The sequence below is a fragment of the Aythya ferina genome (assembly GCF_964211825.1).
Source record: "Aythya ferina genome assembly, chromosome: 6".
In the NCBI taxonomy this organism is placed as follows: domain Eukaryota; kingdom Metazoa; phylum Chordata; class Aves; order Anseriformes; family Anatidae; genus Aythya; species Aythya ferina.
The window spans coordinates 15,257,257-15,272,889 of record NC_140303.1 but is presented as its reverse complement, the minus strand read 5'-3'; the positions used below and the strand labels follow the sequence as shown (position 1 = coordinate 15,272,889).

Here is a 15,633-nt window from a genome sequence, read left to right as displayed (position 1 = left end):
TGCTGCGGGCTGGCAGCGAGGCCCCACACGTCTGAGCACCAGATGTGCGCTGCCGGCCCGTCCCGGCACGACCCGGGCAGCAGCAGCAGCAGCAGCAGCAGTGGCGTGCCCCGGCCTCCCGGCACGCTGCGGGTGCAGGAGGGGCTCACCCTGCCTAGGCTGAGCCTGGGCGCTGCGTCCCCCCGCGCCCTGGAGGCAGCTGCTTTCCCAGCCCTGGCCGGGCAGGTTGTGTTTGCCTGCTTGAGTTTGGTGTCCTGGCTTGCTTGAGCTGCCGAGAGCGTGAGCTGCTCGTGTGGAATGTCGCAGCCCACGCCGTCGCAGGATGTCAGCATGCATCATCGTGCATCATCGTCCCCATCCTTCCCTGCTTTACAAAATTGTAATTAAATGTGAGGCTGTGGACGGGGCACCTAGTGAGAAGCGAGAGCAGGTCTGTGTGCCGAGCACGTTCAGAAAGAGATCTTCCTCCCTGTCTTTGCCATAAGAATAACAAATGTTTCTCCCTGTAATTTCTTTCCCAGTCTCCTGCAGTAACTTCCTTGGCCATCTGAGATTACGCTCTTCCTCCAATTAGGAACGTGATGAGTTTTGTCACTGCTTGACAACATCTGCCATGCGGAGACAAAACCAGGCGGCTGATCTGGGGAAGGCTAAAAAAAAGAGGGAAAAAAACATTTGTTGATGCCAGAAATAACAGTAATAATAGCGTGCATATGGAATTTGCATTGTGAGCCAGGCAGGCTGATTAATTAAAAGGGAAGAAAAGGCGCTTTGACACGCGGCTTGGCAAACACCAGGCTGCACGCCCCGCTGGAGCACGCCCCGCACCCGGAGGTGGCCCCGGGACCTGGTGTTGCTCGGCGCTGTACTCTTGCAAGCATGTGTGTTTCTGTTTGTGCGTCTGCATGCCTCCCACCTAGCAACCCTGTTCTGTGTCTCCTCCCCAGGGGCAACCCTCCTGCCAGGGACCGAGCCCACAGTGGACACGGTGTCAGTGCAGCCCATCCCAGCCTACTGGTATTACGTTATTGCCGCCGGAGGTGCTGTTGTGGTGCTGGTCTCCGTCGCGCTGGCCCTTGTGCTCCACTACCACCGGTTCCGCTATGCGGCCAAGAAGAGCGATCACTCCATCACCTACAAAACCTCCCACTATGCCAACGGGGCCCCCGTGGCCGTGGAGCCCACCCTAACCATAAAACTAGAGCAAGACCCCAGCTCGCGCTGCTGAGAGCCGAACAGGAACGAGAGTGCAAACAAAACACAAAACAGACAGACAGACAGAAACTAAGACTTCAAATACGTTGCCTCAGTTTTGCACTTTTTTCCTTACCTAGCATACGTGTGAACTCTTAGACATCTCTGTCCCTTCTCCGTCCCCCAGCCCTCCCCGAATCTTTTACAAACTTTAAACTAATGCTGCATCTTGGATCGCCAGAAGAGACACACCGCCCCTTCACTTCACAAGTGAACGCTCCCTTTCGATTCCTTTTTGAGGACTGTTGGGGTGTCGGGTGGGTTTTTTTGTTTCGTTTTGTTTGTTTGGGGAGTATTTTTTTGTTGGTAGCCTTGTTTGGTTTGTTTTTTTTTTTCCTTCTCCCAGTAGGCAACCTGCAAGGAGACTTGATGGCGAGCCTGGAAGTGTGTGTGTGGCTCGTGCGCACGTGTGCTCGGTCTGGGTGTGTGTGAGTGTGCATGGGAGTGCGTGCATCTGCCTGACTGACTGAATGTATATTTAGAAACAGCCCCTTTTTAATTTGCTTGTTATTGCTTCTACTTGCACAGGGAATGCTTTTTTTCTTTTTAAAAAAAAAATATTTTATTTTTTATCCCCCCCCTTCCCGCCTCCCCTTGGAAGGACTGGGACAAATTTATGGTTAAAACCCTGATTTGTTTACTTGGGGAAGAGAGCAATGCTTTTTTGTTGCCTTATGTAGCTTTGGCTGGGTTTCTTGTTTGATAGCATTAATGTCTTGGGTGCAAAGTCAGAAGAGAAGGCCAGGCTGGACAGTAGGAATGTCCACCTCAGATGGCTAGAAGAATCCAGAGAGGTTCATAGACGTCCGAACAGTAAGATCTCTCCATCTTATTCTTTCTGCAGCCAACGTGATAACACAGCCATTGTTGGGAAGTGGGGGATGACCCTCCTCTTCCCCCACCCACAAGTGAATCTATTTAAAGTTGCCTTATATCAGAGAAGCTCATATTGAATGTTTAGTTTGTATCTGTTAAAGCCAGCCTTAGGGTAACACATAGACTTCAGCAGGTCTAAGGTGGATGCTAAATACTGTAGTTTCTTGAGAGTTGGAGGCTTATTTATTTTGTAAGTATCCTCGCTCTGGGTGCTGACGGTTTTGCTTTTACACGGGGAAGGGGGAGAGGGCTCCTCCTTGTCTTTCTGCTAGAATCGTTGAAGGGACAAGTATAATTCCCCTTTCTGGGTTTTGGCTTTGTTTTCTTCCTCTGCCCAATTCATAGCTGCTGAATCATAAAAACTGCCAGTTGATTTTCTAGAATGTCAATTAGTTTCGCATCTGCTAATGTTCTGCTTCTTAAAGCATCGGTAACACCTAGCGAGCAAAGCCTAGCGGGTGCACTGGGGGGGCCGGCCATCGCCGCTGCCTCGGTGTGCCCCGACTGTCGAACGGTCCAGCGAACTGTCGTGGAAATGCCTTATGTAAATTACTGAACAATGACATGCAAAAGTGGTTCAAATTGTTAACCTTAATCCGTTTGCAGGCAAAAAAAAATGTACCTCCAGTGAGCGAGGTTCTCCCTCTTGTTGGTGTTCCTTTGTGGTGAGCGATCACGTTTCCTCCCCCTCCTAAACTTGCCAGCACTCCCCACGCCTCCCCTGCCCGTGAATATTGCATAAAGCGAATCCCAGCACGCAGCTCCCTCACTGCCCCTGCCGTCTTGAGCTTCCTCTTGGTCTGGGGAAGACGTGGAGACACTAAGGGTGCTGCTGTGTGTCCGTAGCATCGGCCCTCTTGTGGCGGAGCCCTGTCCCCAGGGGATCTCTGCCGAAGGGGGTGTCACGCTCCCCTCTCACCCCACGCAGCCCGCGTGAGCCCCTCGTGCTGCTTACCGGGTGGGTTTCAGCAGGACCCCTCAGCTGCCCAGGGCCACTTGGGCCAGTGGGTGCTCCCTGAAGCGCGCAGGAGCCCTGACGGGTGGCAGGGACACCGTGCCTGTCCCCACAGAGCTGGCAGAGCCCTGGGGAGCACTGCCACCCAGCTCCCCACGACAGGGCACACCAGTCCCGGCCCTTCCCCGTGAGTCCCATCTCCCTCGGCCAGACCGTCCCCTCGCTCAGAGCAGGTCACCCCGTGGACTTTAGCAAGTGTGCCTCGGCGTGTCAGAGGAGAGTGTGGCACCCTGTCTCTAAAACTGAAATCACCAAAGACAAAACAGGTCACTTCAAGGTTTTTACTCCCAGTTCTCCCCCGCTCCTAGAGCCGTGACATCCCCAGCGTTGCCCAGTTGCCTGTGTGTGAAAAATATCTTGTGGAAATTTGAAACTCTTTGAAGATGTATTGTGTGGAATGTAATAAAATGATGATATTTTTATACAAATATCTGGGGTTTTTCTTCCTTCTCCTTTCTTTGCTAACGAGAATGCTGTTGGTGGGAACAAAACGGTGCTGCAGAAGTTGACATTTTCTGTCAGAGCTTTAGGGCCGCTTCCTTTTGCCGAGTGACGCCCCCGTTGCTGCAGGGCACGGGCCCGCGGCTCCTGGCAGCGCAGCTGCTTCCTGCCCGCCAGCTCGCTGCACTCAGGGCCGGGCCATTAGCAGCGGCTTTTAGATCCATTACGTTTGTAACAGTCCTTGGTGGGAGTTTTGGGCGGCTGGCCTGACGCTTAGGATCGTCTGGGGATTTCGCTAGCGTTGCTTAAGTGCTAAATAGCTTGATGTGACTGTGCAGCTTCTCTTGGCCAGGGCCCCTGGAGACAGGGCATCCCGGGGCAGCTGCGCTGCCGGCTCAGCCCCCGAGCACCACAAATGATGGGTAAGCTGTCACCAAAACTAGTGGTGGTGATTGCAATGCGTTCCTCTTCTGTAAAATCCTTTCTGTGCCTCTACATTTGGTTGGCAGTGTCATGGTGCACAGGTTTGGAAGGAAGCGTGCATCATCCCCTGCCTGCCCTCCAGCCCCGTCCTCAGCCCGTTAAAGAAACCTCTGCTGCAGCACTGCTCCTTCCCATCTTGAGGAGCACCTTCTGCCCCTTCAGAGGAGGCAGCAGCATCACGTTTCATGTGAAATCTGTTTTGCTGCCAGTTTGAGAGTTTATTCTTTCCCTCCTACATTTGTTTTCCTTCTCTCCTACTCTTTACCCTGGCACTGAGCTTAGCTGTGCAGTGAAACTTTGTGGCTTTACTCGGAATTCGGGCCATCAGCAAAAAAATAATTCAGCTGTGATCCCTCGCTTTGGCTGTTCAAACACGAGCAAAGCTGAGGACCCATGCCATTGGGGTGGGGGGTGTAGAGGGACTAGGTTTGGAGGGTTTTTTTCTCTAATTGTACAGCAAAGCCCGTGCACTTGTAATTTGCATTTTGTACACTTCAATGACTGTCCAAGCAAAATTCAAAACAAATATGCACATGCGAAAAGCAGGGAGGGAGAGAGTGGCTGATGGCTTCCCAACAAGGAGGAAAAAAAATCTGTTAAGTAAACAGAAGAAAAGGGAGGAATCGTTCCGGGTTTAATTATTCCTTCTGCGCACCACAGCCAGATTGACCGGGGAGCTGGGTGCTGCTCAGACTGCAGTACATCACGGAAAGAAAAGCAGCTAAAATTAGCACGTTTTGTTTAGAAAAATTAAATGCAACTTCATGTGGCTGGGATGCAAGCTCCTCTGCAGGCAGCTTTGGGCGTGTAGAGGTCTGGGCAGGCATTGGCAAGGTGACGCGTGGCGCAGCGCTGCTTCCCCTGTCTTCCCCTGTCTTCCCCTGTCATCTGCCCAGCCGTGCTTGCCCACCTTCTCTGGGCATGGGAAGCCTGAGGGCAGCGAGGGGCATCTCGGAGCCCCCACAGTGTAGATCTGAGCGTTTTTACTGCGCTGCAGAGGGCCGTGGGTCGAGGAGGAGAGGGTTCTTGTTTGCTTTCCTCAATGCTGAGCTCTAGCCAAAGCACGCTTTTAATTTGAAATTTGGCAGGGAGTTTTGCAAACCCAAAAACGTTCTCTGTTTCTGGAGGGGTGGGGGAGAGAGAAGTGAGGCAGATTTTCAGCTGGAGATGGAGCGGATGGATCTGAAGAGCAGTTCCTGCCCGAGTGCCGGCGCTGCTGCGAGAAGCGCGCTGCCGCCCTCCCTACGCTGCCGAGAGCAGCCGAGTCACAGCGAGGCCCTGGTGGCCGCCCCGCTGTGTCAAAACAAAGCAATGTGTGTTGGAATCGCACTGCTGCCGTGGGGAGAGAAGGGCTGGAAGTGAGCAGAGGGAGAGGAGCGAGGGTGAAGCTCAGGCTCTGTCCACCTGGGCTGGTAGCAGTAGCTTCTGGCTGCGTGGTGGTGGACAGGGCCCTGCCCTAGGATGCAGGGACCTGGCAGGAGGCAGCACTTGGTGGAGAAAGAAACAGTAATTTTTTTCCTAATGGTGGTCATTTGCCTTGGAGGAATGCATCTAAGCTCTTTAAATTGGGACCTGGTGTCCTTGCCCACCTTGCCTGGTGGGAGGCTGCAGACCTCCTCCGCTGGTGTGCCCGCGGCCTGCCCTGGCGTCGTGCCGAGCACAGCAGCTGAGCTCCTAACACACCTTGCCCCGTCCCCCTGCCACTGCCGCTGTTTTCCAAGAGCTGTACATTAAAGCTCCCTAATCTCTGCAAATACTAATTCTCTCCTCTCTCCCCACGTGAGCTTATAGCACTGTGGTACTTAGGGTGCTCCTTGTCTTTGATTAGAATCTCATCTTTCATTTTTCAGGTCCCATAAATTAGCCTGTTAGCTGGCAGTGCTCTCAGATCCAATATATAACAGCCTTTTCTCAGCATCCGGATGTTGCCAGCGACATCGCTAACATCATCTTTTCGGCATGAAGGGCTAGGTGCCCAGCCAGCCTTCAGCACGTGCCTTTCGCTCAGGAGAAAGCTCTCCTCAAGTTTAAATATGAATCCCCTTAACTTTCTTGCCTTTCTCTGGGGTGTTTTTTATTTTCATTTTATTTATTCCTCTACATTTAAAATGCAAAGTGAATTATGCCAGAAACTTGCCCTATAAGACGGTCGCTCTCCACAGCCCAGGGAAATACTTTTCCCATTCAGCCCAGCAGTTTGCAGGGCTTTTCTAGGGACTGCTTTCGGGGGAGGCAGCTTTCATGGCCTGCCGCTTGTGACAATATTGCTGAGATTTGTCACAAAGGAGCCCAATTAATGACAAATACCAAGCTATTTTCTGTGACAGGATATCATCTCCACTAGGAACTGTGCTGCGACCACCGGCTTCAATTCCCACAGACAGCCACGCAGCCAGATCTGATTTTGTTAATGACTCAAGAAACCCCAGGATGGAAAAAGATCAGCCGAGTTATTTTTTTTTCCAGGGGCAGTGCAGAGCCCTGCGTGACACAACACGCAACCCAATAGCAATAACGTGGCATGCAGCAAATGGAAGAATAAGGGTCTACCACCAGCCTGAGGAAAAAGGAGAAAAGGCGAGGGGGAAGAGATCTTTTAAGCAGAAATTGGAGTCATATTAGCATAGGGAATTGAGAAAATTGCTAGGAGAGCAAATAGATTTGGGGCTGGGCTTTTTGTATAAGCATTCTCTTTTTTCAAGTTTTCCCAGTGCTCTTTTCTTTCAGGCTTGAAGAATTGGTGTTCTTTCCTTGATTAACTGATACTTTGTTTTTTCTGGCCTTTCCCTCAACACTACCCTGGGAAATAAAAAAGCACCAAATTGCTAGAGTGTTCTCAGATGAAATTTAGAGGAACTAGAATATGGAAAGGCAAAACACTTCCCACTGCTGCTCCCCTGTACGTGGGGTCCCCTGGCAGACAGCGGTCCAATTTCTGCCTCTGCTGATGTTGACAGGGCCGTGCGGGTGGCGCAGTGGGATGGCAAAATGTCACGGCTTGTCCTCCGGCTGAGGACCTGCGAGGCAGGCGGCTTTGTGTGTGAACTGCTTTGCAAGTTATTTTCCACATGTTCGGCTCTAAATGTTTGCAAGAGGCCCTCAGGCAGTTCTCCCAGCCCTAAGATGTTGCCATCTGGGCCTGTCAGTTCTGGAAGCGTTGAGACATCACGTGAAGTGGCTGCTAAAGTGAGGGCTCACAGAACCTGCGTTGTGCACCTATGTTTCTTCACCAAACTACCTGCAGCGTAGTCGCTTAATTCCTTGACTCACCAGATGCAAAGCTCAACATCAGGAGGGGCAAGTGCTGTGTTTTGTCTGTTCGTGTTGCCAGGTTCACTTGAAAATTCAAAGAAATCCCTTAATCCTTTGAGTGAGGAGGGCAAAGGACACTTCTGCAAGAATGGGTATTTGGGAAGCTACCAGTGCAGGGGATTATTGCTGTCAGTCTCCGGTGGGGAGTCCCCAGTGAACCGAGGCTGACATGCCCTGGGTTGCTGCTGCTTGCCACAGCTTCCAGGACGGCGCCAATACAAGTTAAGGTAAATAAAATGCAGCTTTAGACTTCCAGGGTAGGGAGCTGGTCAGGGATGGGTGAAATACTAGATGGTTCAGTGGATGCGATGCATGTTTTTCCCCTCCAGCTCAAGATGCTGCCACGCTGAAGTGGAGGTGGCGTGGCCACCAGGGTTCCAGAGAGTGAGGTGGGATTTGGGCAGCGTGGCACTCAGCAGAGCCACCCTGCTCTCAGAGCAAACCTGGAAATGTCACCGATAGGGATTGGCCCATACCATTGTCTATGACAGCAAAAAAAAATGCATTTCATGATTCAGGAAGCCTTTCCCAGCCCTAAAGCTCTGTGCAAATACATGCAAGTACTCTTTTATATGGTTTCAAATAATTTCTTCACATATGGCTTTTTAGGAACAAGTTATGTTCTTTGGGTTTAGTTGTTTTTAAGTAATCTCATAAAACTCTTCTTGCTGTTTCCGTACAAGACACAAAATAGCCTTGGTTTTCAACCACAACTATTTCAAGGATGTGACTTCTACTGCTTTCTAGCAGTCCCTGATTTTCTGCATTCCTGATCTGTTGAAGGTGCCTTCTCAGCTGAGCACCCTGAGTCACAGTCGGCTTTGAAAAATCTAAGCAGATCGAAATGAAAGGGCATTTTCTTTTGGAAAACTGAAAAGAAACGTGGTTGCTATACATAGAGATAATGCTAGGAAGACTACACAAAAAAATAGCTTTTTCTCAGATTACAGCATGTGCATTTGGTTACTAGTGCTTGATCTGTGCTGAACAATAAAAAGAAATGTCATCACTAAAAGGAATTTGATCAGAGAGATGTTAACATAAATGCCTAGATGTGGATACCCATTTGCCACTCTCCCCATTTCAACCAGCTTTTGCATTAAAACATGTAATGATGATACATGGCTTCCTCAAATTATTATGAATTTATCTGAAACCCAAAGAGAAACTGGGTCATTGGAGCTCTGTGTCCAGTAAGATGTATGGAGAAAGATGAAAAGTAGAGAGTGCTAAATGGATCTAGCATTAGTGGCAAGTAATGATAGGCACTAAGATCCTATTCAAAGTTATAAGGATAATACCCTTGAGCATGTTAATAGTGAATTATAGCCATTATGTAGGCACCAATGACAATATTTTAGTGCTATTCAGGTTATCTGGTTTCTTTTACTTCATTTTCTTTTTTTTTTTCATCTTAAAAGCTGGTCATTTGGCAGTTGTGAAATGTGATGTAGCAGGAAGGTCCTATTCTCCTGAGTGCACAAACATACTCATTGACTTTGGCCAACGGAGGAAAAGGAAGAGCTCTCCCTCCTTCTGTGAGGAAGAGCCTTGCAGTAGTTTAACTATTGTTTTCTTCTGGCCAGCCCCATAGTCCGATGACCATTGGCGATAATGCCCCCAAAAGGCCTCTTTAAACAAACAGTGCTTCCCATTTTGTTGTTCTAGTGAACTTCCCAAGAATGGAGGATGACTTTCCGATCCCTGAGCAGGACTTTGAAGACAACGACGATACCGGTTGGTACTCAAAAGCCACATGGGCTATTTATCTGGGGGAGCTTGTGTTACAGTATTAGATGCTATGGTTACTCACAAACCTCAGCTTTAATGAGGTTTAGGAGCTAGACCATGCTTGAGAACATGCACTGAAGTGGTGGCTTAGTGTCTGGACAAAGACATCAGTTTTCTTTTCTTGTTTTCCTTTTTCAACAGCAAGCAACCTTGCAAAGTCAATATATTGTATTTGTGTTAGGACAAGTGGAACTGATCTTTCAAGCATTAATTGCTGCTTATGTGGCATTTTGACTTGTAAATGGAGAAAATTAAGTCTGGGATCTGTGACAGGTTGTTGCCATAGTTTTGAACCCATTTGAGCGGCCAGAGTTTCAGTGGGTGTAAAATGCTAGCATGCCATTAACATAGCCTGAGGTGTAAAACAGAATTAGGGAGCTTAACTTGGCATTTAGTTGCTTCATAGTAATTCTGAACCTGGGTTAGAGAGCCCTGCCAAGAGCCATCATATGATCTTGTGAGGCCTTCACAGCTCCAAGTGAGAAATGATTCAAGGTGAAAAAAAAAAAAATGATCCCTGGATAATAAGTGCCCATTCCACTGCAGATTACTTTGGATCGGATAGGAACGACACACTGTTCTCTACTAACTCTCCAGGAACCCCGAAGCTGGACAAAGAAAAAAGCTGGCTCTACACCCTGGATCCGATCCTGGTGACCATCATAGCCATGAGCTCCCTCGGCGTCCTCCTTGGGGCCATCTGTGCCGGTCTGCTGCTCTACTGCACGTGCTCGTACGCAGGGCTGTCCTCGCGGAGCTCCACCACGCTGGAGAACTACAACTTTGAGCTGTACGATGGCATCAAGCACAAGGTCAAGATGAACCACCAGAAGTGCTGCTCAGAGGCCTGAGGGGTGCCCTGGGGATCACCCTTGGCATTGCGCCTGGTGAGGTGGGCTGGCAGGGGGTTACTTTTTTTGCTGTTTTCTATGGGAACTGAATGCCATAATGGGAAACGAGCGGCGTGGGAGGTGCGAGGGGAGGCACTGCTCCCACCGCCAGGTCCCGCCAGCGGGTCGCGCTCCACCAGGACCGAGCGGGCGTCCCAGCAAACCGGACTGTGCCGGGCAAAGGGGCACCAAGACCCTTGTTTGTTGGTTCATCTTCATTTTCTGCTGATGTGAGTGGCTGAGACATGGTGAGGGAGGCTGGTTTTCCTTTTGGATGTGAGAAACTAGTTGTCGATCGTTATTTTCCACTTCCTTTCTCTGATGAGTTGCTGAGAAGGCTGAGGGCTTTCTTCAGCCGCCCTGTCTTTAGAAATGACACACACACACACACATGCACACAGAGACCCTGTCCATTTTAGACCCTGTCCAGATACTGGTTTGGCCGTAGGATTTGTGCACTTCATACAAAACCCAGGAAGCTGCAGTTTCCAGTCCTGCATGTAAGAGCCTGTTGTTACCTTTCACTTTCCTTCTCCTGGCAGGGGGGAGAGATAGGATGCTGGGTTTGGTGTCAATGGTAACAACAGCGCTTTCTAAGTCATTAAGAAATAAAATAGAAAGGAACCCTATGTGTAGAAGCACCTCTTTGAGAGAAGCTGAAGAGCCTTAAAGTGATTTGTGAATAAGAGCCATTTATTAAATCCAAATCTTGGATTGAAACAGCCGAGGCCTTCATCAGGAAGGCCCTTCTTTGAATCTCCCACCCTTCTTGATCCTGCCCTTTTTCCTTTCCTTTTTTCTTTTCCTTTTTTTTTTAAATTTTATTATTATTTTTTATTTTTGTTATAATGAGAAAATTGCAGCAAACAAAAGACAAAGTCTGCCAGGTTCCCTGCGCTCAGGCATTCAGAAGGGGGCTTTGCTGGGGCTTGGACTCGAGGCACGGCACCAAGGCCTCCCACAGGTGCCAGGGAGGGAAGATGAAGGGTAACAGAGGCCAGAGCTGTGCCCACCGCCCCAGGGTGCCCTGCCGTGTGCCCCCTGCTCCCCGGGGCTGCAGGGCACCAGCTGGCACTGCCAGCACCTATGGACCAAATTGCTGCCATCTTCTCATCCCCTTCGGAGTAGAGCGGCACCGCTCCTGGTCAGTAGCAAAAACGTGAAGTTTTATTTCTGAGCTGTGTTTTGTCTTAGTTTAAACAAGTGCCTTAGAAGAAGTATTTTTCCTCCATCTGATGATCAGTGCTGTATCGAACAACAAGTGAGGTCTTCATCCTTCCCCGGCAAGATGCTGTTCTTCATGGCTCGATGCTGGGCGCAGCCTGGCTGGGGAGCCTGGTCCTTCTACTTTCAAGTGGTCTGGCTACATCGTCCACAGCTGACACCTCCCCACCCAGCTGTGCTGTGGAGAGGAATGCTTGGAAAACAAGCTAATGGAGAAAAGGAGTTCAAATGCTGGGCCCCAAACCAATGAATGCCTTCATTTCCAGGTTAGTACAGATGGATCGCCCATATCAGCTTGCACATACTTAAGGAAGAAACTTTTCCAGCATGCTGGATTTGTTTTTTCAAAAGCTCTTCAGAAATACCTGTAACGTCCTGGTTTTACATTTTGCCTAGCATGATATTATGGGTTGGGGATGGATTTTTTTTCTCCTTACTAACTGCGGAGCACTGTAGGTGTGATGTGCTGCAAAGCTCAGTTTACACAGTCCCTGCAAACACATCCTGCAGCAGGCCAGGTGTTCGGGGAGACAAGCAACATCTGGAGGGGAGATGAGCACGGACAGTGCCACAGATGCTCCTTGCTGCTGTGGGAATAGAAACATTTGTCTAGTGTTTCATGAAAAGCTCCATCAGACAGTAAGTTTTTAGGGGGGAAAAAAAGACTTACCCACTCTAAGAAGTATGCATGTTTTACTGGTGAAGCAGATGCTAGCAGCTGTGTCAGCCAGACATCCACATTTCATACTCACACACTGACTCAGACACACACATGGTCCTTTATTTTTTTAATTCACACTGTGTGCCCGACAGGAATGGCAGTAAGCCTATCTCAGATTCTCCTCTCGAGTCACCTTATTTCTTCCGGCATTCTTCATGTACAAATTCCACGAGTGTTTTGCTATGCGGAAGGAATGTGGGCAGTCAGAGGAAATGTACCAGACCATTTCAAAGCTGGATTGCTGCTGCTTGATGGTTTTATCCCCTTCAAATCACAGGAAAGGGGAAGGATGAATGGAAAAGGACCATACAGTAGAAAGTCAACTTAGGCAAACAATAGGTGAAAATATATAAGTAAAAAGGTAACGTTATGGTGTCTAGTAGGCGTACAGAGAGAAGAGTTCGTATATACATATATTCAGAAATAGTGTGTTTGCACACGCACGTGGATTCTCTGTATGTATCGTGTACGTGACTTATTCCGTGGGACTGACTCGTGTTGCTGTATCTCTTGATCCGGGGCAGGAGAGCACGGCTGGTCCTGGCGCTACCTTGGCATGGGCCTGGGGAAGCTGCGCACGGGGCTGGAAGCGGCCGCCCCGCAGGTCCCGCTGGCCCCTGGCAGGTGGTGCAGGGACCACGCGTGCACTTGCTGGGCAGGAGCAGGCCGATAATGCTGCAAAGCCGATACCTCACTTACCTCTGCTGGGTGCTTTACTGTTCTACTACAGAAAACTGTGTTTGATTGTAACTTCAACAGGGAAAAAAAAAAAAAGGTCATCAGTGCATTCAACTCATTGCATCCTCCTCTGCAAATATATTAGGTTTGCTGATCTCAATTCCCTTTGTAAAATTCAGAAGAAGAAAAAAATAAAAAGAAATCAGTGTTAATGCCTTTGCTGAAATGGGCCACTGCCTCCACACCCTTCTGATGGGGAGGACGTGTGGCCAGCAGGCAGGCTGCAGCGCAGAGTGATTTCATTTTGTGGGAAGGTGCTGGGGCTGAGCATGGGAATTAAAGCATTAAGAAATTATATGCAGAAATGGAACTTCTCCAAGGTTTGCAGTTCAAGGTGTTTGACCGTTCACTGGCTGAGCCAGGACTTATGGACTTAAAGAGCTTTTACTGTGATTCTTCGGTGTAAAAAAAAAGAGAAAAAAAAAAAAAAAAAAAAGAAAAAATCAAACTGTGTTTATATGATTTGTATAAAAACCTTTTAAAATTACTATTTAATAAACATTATGGTAGAGATTATGTCTCAGTGGCTTTTTTTTGTTTATGGAAGAAGAACAACAAGAAAACCAAACCGAGAGCTTTGGGCAGCCTGAAACCCCTGGGAAACCACAGCACTGCTGGAGGTGCATGGCCCTGGGCTGCCCATCACCCCGCAGCCACACACATCCTCCCCATGACACGGCCTCTCCTCCCCGGAGCCAGGGAGGGCACGGAGGCTGCTGTTTCTGTAGGAAACACCACATCAGATGTGGTGTGGGCTGCATGTGGGGCTGGGGAGGCTCAAAGCACCCGCTCTGTCCCCGTCTCCTTCCTGCCAGCCTCGGGGCACCTTCCCAAAGCCGTGCTCCCCTCCCAAAGTGCACACACACTAAAGAGGCTCCTAAAGCGACGAAGGGCGGGCGGCTGGCAGCTTCGATGGAGGTGGCAGTGTAGCTGCAGCCCTGACAGCTCCTCCTCACCCGGAATAAAGTGCCGGTGTGCGGATCGGTACCTGGGGGAGCGGCTGTCAGGGATGTCAGTGGGATGCAGCGGCTGATAAGTGACTCAATCAGTGTCAGACCTGTCTTGCCCTAATGCCGCCCGTAAATCTCCCCAACAGGAGATGTGCCTCTGCCAGCACGAGGAGGGGGAGAGCAGGCGGCGGGGAGCCGGGCGGCGCAGGGCTGGGGCTGAAGCCAGAGAGCGGGGCCACAGCTGCTGCCCGGCACCAGGGGCAGGCATGGAGCCGCTCCACACCAATGACATCTCCAAGGGGTTCGGCAGGAGCTGGGATCCCCCATGGGGCCCCGGCTGGCAGGGTGAGGAGGTGCCGGGGGATGTTTTCCACCCACCATGCTTCCAGCACAGGCAGGGGTGCCTGGGGGTGGCAGGAGGTCAGGGAGCTTCATGTGGCACAAGAGCCATCAGCGGCACAGCAGGACGAGGGCTGGCTCACTGCTGGTACTGCTGGTGCAGCCTCGCCTTGAGTACTGTGTGCAGGTTTGGGCACCCCAGTATAAAAAGGACATAAAGTATAAAAGGACATAGTATAAAAAGGAGGGTCCAAGGGTGAGAGAAGATGGTGATAGTTACAGAGGGCAAGATGTGTGAGGAGTGGCTGAGGTCCCTTGGTTTGCTCAGCCCCAAGCAGAGCAGGCTGAGGGGAGGCCTCATGGCGGCCTGCAGCTCCCTCACGAGGGGAGCGGAGGGGCAGGCGCTGAGCTCTGCTCTCTAGTGACCAGCAATAGGACCTGAAGGAATGACATGAAGTTATGACAGGGAAAGTTCAGGGTGGATGTTAAGGAAGGGTTCTTCACCCAGAGGGTGGTCAGGCACTGGCACAGGCTTCTGTTTCACCGTTCTCAGCCTGCTCCAAGAGGGTCCAGCCGCTGCCACATGTCCTCCAGTGCCAATTGCAGCCTCATTCATACCCTCACCCCTGCTCTCCCCCTTCTTTTAGCTGTGCCTTTGCTCTCTGTTTTAGCAGAGAATCTTTTCAAATAATGGCTTGCTGTCTGGACAGCTGGGGGCTTGGCAGTGAGGGGGAGCCATGGGGCTGCACTAATGAGTAGATTCTTAATTAATTAATTGCAGGCAGGTGCAAACAGAGCCTCCTGTCGCCTCGCTCTCCTCTGTCACTGTGAAGAGCTCCGTTGCCTCTCCAAATCTGCCACTTGGGTGTCCAAGGGCACTGAGCAGTACCAGGGGCTGGCCGGGCACTGCCCCTCCAGGTACACAGGACCAAGGCTGGAGCTCCCCTCCCTCCCTGACACGGCTTCTGGCCTCTGCCCCCCGTTCCTGCCAGGCTCCCAGAACAGCAGCAGGCAGCTCCCTGGGCAGGGCTCACACCACAATGTGTGCCTGTGTTGCACAAGCGGCCACCTCGCACGTGAAGGCAGCCGGGGAGGCGGTGAAGGGCCAGCGCTGCTCCCTGGCAGCCGCCACGCGGGGTCCGCTGCCAGTGCCCGCCACACAGCGACGTGTTCGAGGCAGCAAGCGCCCCGTGACTAAAGCAGCTTAATAGGGAAATAACTAATCCTTGATGTGTTGAGAGGGAATGACTCCTCTCGAGGCTCCCGTATCATAACTCGGCTGCACCACTCATATCCGAGATGGAAAGAGCCGAATTAAACACTTGGCCTGGGTGCCAAAAACCCAGGGAAGAAATATTGCCCCGCTGCCTTGCGCTGCTGCAGTGGGTGGAGGACAGCACAACACGCCAGCTCCGCGCTCGGGACTGTTTGCTGCAAAAGGCTTTGCGCACATTTCCTTGGTTAAACGTTCACAAAACCAGAGGAAATGGTTCTCCCAGATGCTGCTGGTAATTTCCTATCGGCTCCCTCCTGGCCCGTGGCACGGGGCTGCTTTGTCACCCCCGCAGGGGAGCTGCCCACCTCGTGCTTAATGACGGC

At 50.7% G+C, this 15,633-nt stretch overlaps 1 protein-coding gene across 6 annotated transcripts in view; it reads left to right on the top strand.

Moving 5' to 3' along the window:
• NRP2 (neuropilin 2) overlaps positions 1–13,261 on the top strand; it is an 84,301-nt gene extending 71,040 nt beyond the window's left edge. For 2 of the 6 annotated variants that reach the window (XM_084524172.1, XM_084524173.1), the window contains exons 16-17: positions 9,050–9,118; positions 9,770–13,261. In XM_084524172.1, the coding sequence (XP_084380298.1) occupies positions 9,050–9,118; positions 9,770–10,023 (323 nt within the window). In that variant the 3' untranslated portion in view covers positions 10,024–13,261. Of the gene's footprint in view, positions 1–947; positions 3,574–9,049; positions 9,119–9,718 lie in introns of those variants that run through there. The other 4 variants (XM_084524170.1, XM_084524171.1, XM_084524174.1 and 1 more) reach the window with 2 other exon arrangements.
• Positions 13,262–15,633: the final 2,372 nt, after the last annotated feature.